An 11,742-nucleotide genomic window follows, 5' to 3' on the forward strand; every position below is an offset into this window, starting at 1 on the left:
TTGCATATCCCTCGGATCACGATTGGCAGGTTGCCGGTGACGTCGCCTCAACAGAAGCGCCTAACATCCCTCGGGGGGATTTTTTAAACCACATAAAAAGCACTCCGCATTCTCACCCGGAACCCTTGCACACACTTCTGTCTGGACTTGTTTACTTCTGGAAGCTGGGTAAGTTAGGATTGTTTCTCCCCCCCCCCTTGGTACTCTCTGCTACTAATCTGAAATGTTGGATGTTGCTTCAAGACAAACTCTACACGGAACCAGTAACTCCTGAAGGTCTAAGAGACTGCATTGTGAGACCCACATCTTGGAGTCACAGATGGATTTTAATCCTGTGTGTGAAATTTCACATGCTGTAAAATGTATTGTTTCATGGCTCAGGGGACAAAAGATCTGAAGGATTCCAAAGAAGTGTGTGTGCATTGTTGAAACTATCAGGTAGGATGTAGAAGGTGTGTGTGCATCCTTCCTACTTCCCCAGATGTTTCTGACAACGAAATTGGAAGCAAATTTGGATACTCCTTGGGTAATATATGTAAGGTTTAAGCCAAAATCCTTTGGATATGGCTCCCCAAATGTTGTAAGGGTATGTGCATGTCTTCTGGCATAGTTTTATGTTGTCAGTCTATTGCGCCTGAGGTGACCTCCAAAATGTTATTTGGCCTTCCTCCTCAGAAGAAAATGTCTGATGGAGTCCAAAGAACCCCAAAATAGTTTTGATGGCATTAGCAGTGATGTTTTTCAGGGATGTGAATCATCCCAGGTCTAAATAATCCAGGATTGGTCTCAGGTGCCTTTCTCTTCCTTTCTACCTTTTCCAGTGTCTGTGTGTCCACGTCCATTGGGCTGTATCCAACTAAATGACAGAGTAGAACCACTGGAATCAATGGGCTTAAGTTAGCCATGGTCATGGATTTAAGACCCCACTCTTGAGTCGGACTAATGTTGGAACCAACCCAATTAATTGTATCCAAAATTAGTCCTATGCATAGTAGACCAATTGAAACTGATAGACATGGCTAACTTAGGTTCATAGATTTCAGTGGGTCTACTCTGAGTATTATTTAGTTGGATACAACCTATTATTTTCTTAATGCACAAAAAGACAGGACCTCCTCTGTGGTGGCTCCCCAACCTTGAAATATCTTCCCGAGGGCATTTTAGGTCATACTATTATTAGTTGGCAGGATGATTTTATTCTTCTTGATTTTTAAAATATTTTGGTAGTTTTAAATATATTTGTATCCTGCTCTGATATCTGGTTTTTTTGTTTTGTTTTGGAGAAAGGACTGTTTATCTATATTTTTAATTAAATAAATGAAGTTACACAATTTGGGGCACTGTTTCTATTGAAATCAGACAGATACCTACAGTTCTGATATTTCACCCCCTGCTGAGAATGTTCCTGTTTCCAGCAAGTGTTTTTAGAGAATTAATTTGACCCAAACTTGGTCATTTTGTCCTGTATTTTAGGGTCTAATAATTTTAGGATGTTTTAATGACATTATTGTACACTGCCATGTATACTGCCAATATTTGTGTGAGTTGTTGTTGGCGTGTGTATATTTGTTGTTATATGTCTTCAAGTCGATTATGACATATGGCGACCCTATGAATCTTTTTTGGATATATATTCATAGGGTTTTCATGGTAAGAGGTATTCAGAGGTGGTTTATCATTGCCTTCCTCTAAGCCTATGGCACCCGGTATTCCCAGGTGGTCTCCCATCCAAGTACTAACCAGGCCTGACCCTACTTAGCTGAGATCAGATGAGATCGGGCATGTTCAGGGTAGTATGGTCGTAGGCGTATGTGTATATATGCACACATACATTATATATATACATACATATACGTTGTATCCAATTAGTCAGAGCAGACCCATTGAAATTAATCAACATGACTAACTTCCATCCATTAATTACAAAGGGTCTATTTTGAGTAGAGCTTAGGTACATACTACCATATCCATCCATTGCTCCTTCCCCCAAAGCTGCTTGGAAATCCTGAAATTTTGCCACTCCTAGCTTTCCTTAATTTCAGGTTTCTGTGTAATGCCTTCCTTCTAACATTCACTGATTTTGTCTCTGCTTCAGCTGTGGTGCACATGGATGATGCAATCCCAAGTCCTCCACTGATCCCAAGCCCACCATTGAACTTCTCCCATCGGTAAGCAGGTGGGGGCTTAGGAGACGAACTGTTGCGCTTGTGGGAAAGCCGCACAGGTCCAAATGCCTGCTCAGCTGCGAGGCTGTCTCTGGCCGGCTTTGTGACCCAAGTTCATTTGCTCCCCGTTGTTTTCTTCTTAAAATATTCCAGGCTAGATAGTCAGCAGATATCCTCTGAATAATCACTGCAGCTTGATATCAGCAGTTAGGGACTAGTGTATCTGTCAATTACATCAGTTGCTCTCATTTTCTTCCATCTTAAGTCCAGCTCAGCATGTTCCCACACTCTGGTTTAATCTTCAGATCGTATAAACATTGGGTTGTACTCAACTAATGTTTCCTCAGAGTCGACCCACTGAAAGTAACTTAGGCCCATTCACTTCAATGGGTTTACTCTGAGTAAAAGTGAAATTAATGGCCATGACTAACTTAGACCCATTGATTTCAATGAGTCTATTCTGAGCAAAAGTTAGTTGAATATAAAATTATTATAATAATAATATTCTGTTTCATGTCAAAACAGGCTTCTAAGTAGTTAATAGATTGCTATGCAGCACATTTGTCATCATAACATATACATATTAATGCAATTTTGCTTAATATATTCCCATTTGCAAGCACTTCCCTAATGGAATATATTGTGAATGCTATTGTCTCCAATATATGCACACATGCCCCAATATACATATTCCCATACACTTTCAGGGTGGGAGAGAGGGGGCTGGTTGGGGGATTGCATCACAAAATGCAGGGACTTTCAGATTTGGAAAGAAAGCTGCATGGTGGTTCATGTATTGCTTCAGGAGCTGTGATTTAAGGAGGCTCATATTAAAAGTTGACCCAAATCAGTTCTCTCTGTCTCTTTCATATACCCTTTGGAGAATATTTTTGTGCCCTGCAGGGAGAAGGGCCAGTGGTCTATCAAGTTCGGCATCCTGTTCGCACAGTGGCCAACCAGATGCTCTAATGGGAAACCAGCAAGCAGGACCTGAGTGCAACATAGACTCTCCCCATGTGCAATTCCCAGCAACTGGCATTCAGAGGAACACAGGTTCCTCTGACAATGGAGGGAGAACATAGCTATCATGGCTAGTTGCCCTCCATGGATCTGTCTAATCCCCTTCTAAAGCCATCCCAGGTGGTGGGATATGCAACAAGCAGACATTTCAATGTAACAATCCAAACCCAAGAAGAGCCCTGCTGGGCCAGGCCAAAGAGGGCTCACCTAGACCACGGCAGCAGAGCATAGTCATCATGGCTAGTAATGGGTGAACATGAGCAAAAGCGACACTGATACACCCATCTCTACATGCACCTCTTCCTTGGGTGGCAGTGACTGTCAAAACCAAACAAAGGTTGGAGACAGATAGAATTGCGCGTTGGACAGCTTTGAAAGAGGATTTGGCAGATTCGTGAAGGAGACTGCTACGAATGGCTACTAGCCATAACAGTTATGTTCTCCCTTCCTCTGTTGAAGCCAGTATGCCTCTTAATGCCAGCTGCTGGGATTCACAAGTGGGGAGAATTGCTGTTGAGACCTTCCCATTGGGACATATGGCTGGCCACTGGGTGGACAGGACGCTGGACTAAGATGGGTCTTTGGCCTGATAGGATTCTTCTTTTGTCCTTCATGGAGATGACCTAACCACAATTTCTTCTTACAGGTATCACCGGGCTAGCCAAAAGGTGCCGTATTATGGTTATCACCCAGGCGCTCCATTACCCCCCTTTGTCAAAAAAAGGCTACCCAAATACAGCTCACAGTACATCCCACTGTATGGGTTGAGAAGCCCTCCATCCAAGAACATTCCATCGCATGGAAAAGACCCTTATGCTCCACTCTACATCCCACCTGGTGTGACTAATTATCAACCGTGGAATGCAACGGTACGGCCTGTACCGCATGCAGCCAAGTACCCCAAACAAAATTTAATCAAGGACCCGAAACCACCATATGCAGATGTGTATCAGAAACCTTTGCCGTTCACAATTCCATATAATGGCATGACAAAAGGGCCACACGGCACCATTAATAAGGGCTCACTCCCATGTGTAACCAGTACCCCACTACCCCGTATGAGCAAAGGTCCAGTACTGTATTCCGCCAATGCCTCTCAGCCATGTATAAACAAGGTTCCACTTCCCCGAGTGACCAAAGGTCCAGTGCTGTATGCAACCAAAAACCCGTTGCCACATACAATTAAGGACCCACTAGCACGTGTGAACAAAGGCCCAGTACTCTATTCAGCCAAAGGCCCGCATGCCTTCACAGCCCACCTTTCACAAGTAAATGTGACAAAGGGCACACAACCATGCACAGTAAAGGACACGCTGCCACGCACAACCAAAGGGCCTCGCTTAGTTGTGACCAAAGTCCCGAGGTTCAGTGCGCTGAGGGCCTCACGCTCTTTCCTGAAAAGGGGCTCACGGCCCAACCTGACGAAAGGCTCGCAACCCTGCTTGGTGAAGGGCTCACGGCCATCCCTGGCAAAGGGTTCCCGATTTTCTCTGGCAAAGACCTCGCAGCCCAGCCTGGCGCATACATCCATGCACCCGGCCCCGAAAAAACTTTCCAAAAATGTTAAGATTACGAGCACTGGGAAGAAGTATTGCTCGGCAACCAAGTGGCCTTTCTGAAGACTGCAGGAGGACTAGGGTACTCATCTGGCTACCATGTACAAAGGGCTGGGCTCACATCACTGCCAGTGCATAGCTCTTTTGTCTCCTCATCCAAGCCATGAAGATTTAAGCCACCAGCTCAAAGCAACACCCAGCTCTGTTCGCAGATTTTATTATTTATGCCAAATGCTGTTCCTACTGTCCTGTTGATGTTGGGATATGTGATTTGATTCATTTTTTTAAAAATGACCCAACATATTTTTCTGACTCATTTGTTTTACACTGTTTTTAACATTGCCAGTTCTACTCAGAGTAGACCCATCGAAATTAATCAACAGGATTAATGTTTATCCTTGCATTTCAGTGGGTCTACTCTAAGTAGCACTAATCAGATACTATGTGACCCGCCCTCGGTGAAGGGCAATAAATAAATAAATTATTGTTGCTACTATTAAACTAGGAGTTCTAGCTGATTAAGTCCTACTCAGGGTAGACCCATTCAGATCAATGGCCTAATTTTAAAAAATAGGTCGAATAATTGTAGATAAGTATTGAAAATAATGGACCTAAGTTAGTCATGTGCATTAATTTCAATGCGTCTGATCTGAGTAGGGCTAACATTAGATGCAACACATTGCAATCAATAGGCTTATGTTAGTCATGCCTGTAAAGTTCAATGGGTCTGCACTGAGTAGGGCTAGCTCTGGATATAACTTTATCTGTTTACAGATTTTATTGCATTCACTCTTACTTTTCCTCCAGCTGTATTGGTTCGTATCCAACATGAGTCGTGCTCAAAGTAGACCCATCCAAATTTAACAGGCACAACTAATGTAGGCCTATTGATTTGAGTGTGGCCACTCTGAGAAGGACTTAGTTCGACACAACTCTCCGATGTTCTTTTTCCCAATCTGAGTGTTAAGCTTTCATTTTTAAATAAAAGAGATTGTTGTATACTTGGTTGTATTGTCAGACTTTTACTATAAAAAAAACACAAAACTTTGTTCTGTGAAAGACTCATTCCTTTCATTGCCTCCGTACATGTCTAGCTCTTTGCACTTCCTTTTTGTTTATGTAAACTCCCCATTTCACAACAGTGTTCTCACAACCTCCTTTTGACTCAGCCTACACAGGGGGAGAAGCTTCTTCACTCAGGGTTAAAACCCACAGACCATATGTGTAATCCTACCCATTCAGGAATCCCACCCAATCAGGGATCACATAAGGAGCTTGATGATTTATTTATTTATTTTTATTACATTTTTAAACCGCCCTATAGCAACCAGCTCTCAGGGCGGTGTACAACAGTATAAAAACAGGTTAACATACAAATGAGCGTGGGTACAATAGACTATAAAAATATATATAAAACAAAAATTAAAACAAAAATAGATTAAAATTAAAATTTTAACGACATCCCAGTATTTGAAATGATGGGATGGCTCCCTACATCACACATAGTCTCCAACAGATACAGACTCACTCTGTTGTTGTTGGGTTGTGAAATACCGCCACCTGGTGGGACCTATGATGGCATACAACATGTATGAAATGGAAATGGACAGCCTTCAAGTCAATCCCGACTTATGGCAACCCTATGAATAGGGTTTTTGTGGTAAGCAATACTCAGAGGGGGTTTACCATTGCCTCCCTCTGAGGCTGAGAGGCAGCGACTGGCCAAGTGAGCTTCATGGCTGTGTGGGGATTCGAAGCCTGGTCTCCCAGGTCGTAGTCCAGCACCTTAACCACTACACCACAATGGCTGTCTTACATGTATCAGTTAAATAAAAAAAATATGTGGATATATACAACATGTATACATCCATATATTTTTATTTAACTGGGCCCACTTGCTGACGTTTAATTGCTGGAGAAGCGTATTCAGGACTGAACTGTTGGACATGTAGGTTAATTTCGGCGGAGAGTCTCTGAGCATTTTCAAAGAGCCTAAAGTGTCTTAAGCCGTCTGCAGAGCAGTTCAAAAATATAATGACATGGTACATGTGCAAACTGTCCACATTTTACAGATGAAAGAGTAATAATGAAAACATAGAGCATACTCTGGTTATACCTCCTCCAAATCTGGCAGATTATTAGGAAGAGGACATTCCAGCCGGGCCAGGCAAATCCTGAAAGGATAGCCACAAACGTTATTCATTGTTTGCTTTCTCAATTGGTGTCTTGTTCAGAGCGGGATTCACGAGACTGAGACGAGGGTGCAATCAATTCTTGTTTTATTAAAGTAATCAATACATCAAAGGCAGCGCACCTCATAGGAAACCCTATGCTAACTCACTACAATTTCCTAACTACACTCTAGACATACTCCGCAATGTGTGGAAGGAGTTGATTCAGTGCCCAATTCTGAATGCGGCAGACTTAAAAAGGGAAAGTCTTTGAGCATAACCTCTCACTCCTGCGCACACCCCCCTCTGCCCCGTCTGCTTCTCCAGACATCGTGTGCGCGGTGAAGGGGGGCGAACATCCAAAGCCTCGTCAGGGACTTCCGGGAAGGGTGACTTCGCCTGTGCCTGCTTTTGAGACGAACTCTCATCTCAGAAGAAGCTTTTTCAGTTTTAAAATCAGTCAGTACGTTCTTTTTGACTGGTAAAGATTTTCTCCCGGGCACGGAGAAACGTAGAGATTAACCACAAAAGCCTGTGTTAGTTGGGAGGACTGGATTTCATTAATTTATGAGAGAAGGTTCAGCCAGCAATGCCGGACGGATTTTCAAACAAGCTCTAACTGATTAAGCGACACGTTTATCTTTTCTTCAAAGAAAAACTGATTCTAACAGGCAAGCACTCTTCTTTCTATTTTTTTCATCTGGTTTAAATTGTTGCAGCAAATAGAGATTTGTCAATGAATCAGCTATAAAGAATTTCTGGGTGAGTTATAACTCTTCTCTTTCATTCACGAAATTAAGGAGGAAAGAAATTGAAAAAGCTTATCTTTGTTTTGATTGCAAAAAGCTGACCTGGAATTGTGAATTTTAAAGATACAAACGGATGAGGGATTTCTATTCCGAGGAGATAAATAAATTTGATTTATGAACTTTGGAGTATTATATGTCTGGGACTATTTTTTTTTGGTCTATTTCATTTTGACGAATCTGCTTGTTCACGATGCCACTAACTGTTCTGAAGCTGTGAACTAAATTTGTTTTGCATTCCTGAACATATAAGAGATAAGGCAGGCTGTGTTGTCTACACTGTGATGTCATCAGGTCTGAAATATTAACCCAATTGCTGCTGAAATAAGAAGTGGTTTTTCTTTTTTCTTCGTGGTTTTAAGAATGGCAATCAAGAAAGTGGCTGAGAATCTGGAAGTAATTATGTTTCAGAAAATAATGGATGAGATTGAGATAACGAAACAAACCCTGAGACAGGGTAGAATGGAGATGAAAATTGAATTTGGCAAAATGAACCAGGAGCTTAAAGAAATAGGGGATCTTGTGAGAGAGGAGATTGATGAGATCAGAGATGAGAAAAGAAAAATTAAAGAGAAGATGCAAGCCCTGGAGATTGGAACAAATGTGGAATCGGAAAAAGACCTGGATTTTATGGATATTAGAGATAAAGTTTACTGTTTGGAATTTAACGTTGTCTCTGAAGAAATTAATGAAGATATTAGAGATATTAATGTCTTGGATAAATTTTTGGACTGGAATGATGTGATGGAGCTTGACATAGAAAAAATCTATGGAATTAACTACAGACATGTGACAATGGACAAACTCTCAAGAGATGTGCCAGTGCATTATGTAAAAAAAAAAGAGCAGAGATATGACTTTACAACAATATTTCAGCAACATATTCAGAATTGATGGCAAGGAAATATTTGTGAGAAAGGAAATTCCCATTAGACTCTTATTATATGACTATGGCTATGACAGCAAGATTATTATGGGATACTGACAATGGAAGAATGGCTACTGAAATTACTGGATTTAACAGGATTATTGAAGATGGAAGATGGAATTAACATTGATAATGGAAGGATGGCTATTGAAATTATTGGATTTAACAGATTTGATGAGATGGATTAAATATTTGTGAGAAAGGAAATTCCCATTAGACTCTTATTATATGACTATGGCTATGACAGCAAGATTATTATGGGATACTGATAATGGAAGAATGGCTACTGAAATTATTGGACTTAACAGGATTATTGAAGATGGAAGATGGAATTAACATTGATAATGGAAGAATGGCTATTGAAATTATTGGACCTAACAAATTTGATGAGATGGATTAATCGATATGTTTATTTGGAGAAAAATTGATAGATATATTTCTCAAGGAAGTGAAACCTCTCTTTGACTTTTTGTGGAAAGAATAAAGTAATGTTTATGAGATTTGATGATTAACTAAGATAACTACTGGAGGAAAGTGATTTTGTAATATAATTTAAGAGACAGGATTGTTATATATTGTAGACCTATAACTGATCTGCGACAAATCGGAAGTCAACATTTTATTTTATTGTTTAATTATTTTTGTTTTGTTTTGTTATGTTTTTGAAAATTTGAATAAAAATTAATGATAAAAAAAAGCAAAGCCTCGTCAGACAGAAGAAATTCATTGGCAGGTTGGGGAGCAGCGGGCGGGAAAGTGTCAGACGTCTCTAGGACCCTGCTTGTTGAAGGAGGAGTTACTGCTTTCTCAGAAGCATCCCTTAATGGTCCCGGGGGTGTGCTTGGAGGCTGAGGGCTGTCTCCCCGGAGGGCAGGGCTATCCGTGGGAACTGATGGGGAGGCAAGCTCCCTCTCCTCCTCAAGGTCGGGACTAGCCTCAACAACAACTGGAACATCCATACTTTCTAACTGCTGTGGCACCTGAAACTCATGCCTCCCCCCTCCCTGCTCCTCATGAGAGGGCCTGGGCTCAACCATCGGTCCATCAGTTCTTTTGAACCAGGCAACAGACCCCGCAAGGATACTTATACATCTGCTAACAGATAGGAATGAGATACAGAGATACATAGGAAGTTGCCTATGTCAGGTCATTGGTCCATCTAACTCAGTACTGTCTACACTGACTGGCAGTGGCTCTCCAAGGTTTTCCACACAGAGGGTCTCCCCAGCCCTACCAGGAGATGCTGGCGACTGAACTGGGGACCTTCTTGCACGCAAAGCTGATGCTCTGCTGCTGAGTTACACACCCTTCTCCTGAGCTGCAGCTCAACAGCTCCACCTACAGGTAGGGGAGTGCACTTACATTTAGCTGGATAGGACCTGAGCTCATGCCTTCATAGCTCTCAACAGGAATTTAGCTCCAGTTTCTGAAATAATCTTATTTCTATCAGAGAGGAGGACACCATAATATGCAAAGCAGTATCTTGGCTCAGTCAACTGATTTGATTTCTGTACTGTTTTTCCCTCTCGGCTGAGAGCCAGGGATGGCGAACAATATCATTAAAACCACAATTACAAAATATTCCACAATACCATTAAGAAACAAACATACCTAAAATTGCAAAATAATGGCTCACGGGGGGGGAGGGGGACAATAAAATGTACCAAACGAAGGACTTTGGTCTCTTCTAGTAATTACACACATCCATTTTCACATTTTAATCATTATTTATGGGAGCCCTCTACACTTATGGAGGAGAAGGCTATCAATGGCTGCTAACCATGATGTTCTACCTCCACAGTCAGAGGCAGGATACGTCTGAATACCAGTTGCTGGAAGCTGCAGGAGGGGAAAGTTGCTGTTGAGCTCAGGTCCTACTTGCAGGCTTCCTATTGGGGCATCTGGCTGACCTCTGTGAGAACAGGATCCTGGACCAGATGGGCCTGATCCAGCAGGTCTCTAAGTTCTTATGTTCAAATCCCTGAGGATGATGATGATAATGATGTACTGCCTTCAAGTTGATCCCAACTTATGGAGACCCTATGAATAGGGTTTTCATGGTAAGCAGTATTCAGAGGGGGTTTACCATTGCCTTCCTCTGAGGCTGAGAGGCAGTGACTGGCCCAAGATCACCCAGTGAGCTTGATGGCTGTGTGGGGACTTGAACCCTGGTCTCCCAGGCCGCAGTCCAACACCTTAACCCAGCCTTTCCCAACCAGTGTGCCTCCAGATGTTGTAGGACCACAACTCCCATCAGCCTCAGCCAGCATTGCCAATGGGAGGCTGATGGGAGTTGTGGTCCAACAACATCTGGAGGCACACTGGTTGGGAAAAGCTGCCTAAACCACTACACCACACTGGCTCTCTGGAGCAGTTACATAAAAGAAGGTGATGCCCCATCCTAGTCCTATTCAAGAGTACACCTGTTTAGGTTAACAGACATGATTAACTTAGGCTCATCAATTTGAGTGGGTATATTCTGAATAAGTTGGCTACAACCTCTGGTGCCCCAGAGGACAGAGCTAGACCGAAAAGGCTTGAAGTGACAGGAGTGTAGATTTAAGGAGAGCATTGTGGTCTTCGCTGTAACAGCAGTTTCAGAATGTGACCAATCACCTAGAGGGGATGCTGGACTCTCCCTCACTGGAGGCCTTCAAGCAGAGGCTGGAGAACCATCTCTTGGAGATGTTCTAGTTCTGCATCGCCTTAATTGAGCAAAAGGGTCAGGGTAGAGGACCTTACAAGGACCCCTCCTGCCCAGATCTGCGAGTTCTACGATCTATTAAAACAGGGCTGGAGAACAGGATCTGGCTGGCTGAATCAGAATCCTGCACCAATGGCAGACCCTTGCTTGCAGCAGGCAGCGGCTCTGCTTGCTAGCTAAGATTGACAGCTCCCGAATGGAGATGATTACAGTGGGTTTGCTTTTGGGGCAAAGTCAAAAAAAGGTCTTTGTCAGACCCCTACTCCGAGTCTGGTCTCGTAATGAATCTCTCACACTGGCCCCAGCACAGCTCTCTCAAGATCCCACTACTAGGCGCCACTGCCTGACATTCTGTAACTCAATACCACCCTGTGACTGTGCCTTAGTCTCCT

At 42.6% G+C, this 11,742-nt stretch overlaps 1 protein-coding gene and 1 pseudogene across 1 annotated transcript; one reads left to right on the top strand and one right to left on the bottom strand.

The window, feature by feature from the left end:
- On the top strand, positions 1-5,795 carry LOC133375079 (uncharacterized). Its single transcript, XM_061606563.1, has 3 exons — positions 1-168; positions 2,096-2,168; positions 3,832-5,795. Exons 2-3 carry the CDS (start codon positions 2,107-2,109, stop codon positions 4,802-4,804), a joined length of 1,035 nt encoding a protein of 344 aa, XP_061462547.1. The 5' UTR covers positions 1-168; positions 2,096-2,106; the 3' UTR covers positions 4,805-5,795.
- On the bottom strand, positions 1,692-1,807 carry LOC133375274 (5S ribosomal RNA; annotated as a pseudogene).
- Positions 5,796-11,742: the final 5,947 nt, after the last annotated feature.

This window comes from Rhineura floridana, chromosome 22, assembly GCF_030035675.1.
Source record: "Rhineura floridana isolate rRhiFlo1 chromosome 22, rRhiFlo1.hap2, whole genome shotgun sequence".
NCBI classification, from domain to species: Eukaryota; Metazoa; Chordata; class Lepidosauria; order Squamata; family Rhineuridae; genus Rhineura; species Rhineura floridana.

Coding starts and splice junctions, on each gene's coding strand:
- LOC133375079 (XM_061606563.1), top strand. CDS start 2,107: ATGGATGATGCAATCCCAAGTCCTCCACTGATCCCAAGCCCACCATTG. Junction 2,169..3,831: donor CCATTGAACTTCTCCCATCG/GTAAGCAGGTGG, acceptor TTCTTCTTACAG/GTATCACCGGGCTAGCCAAA.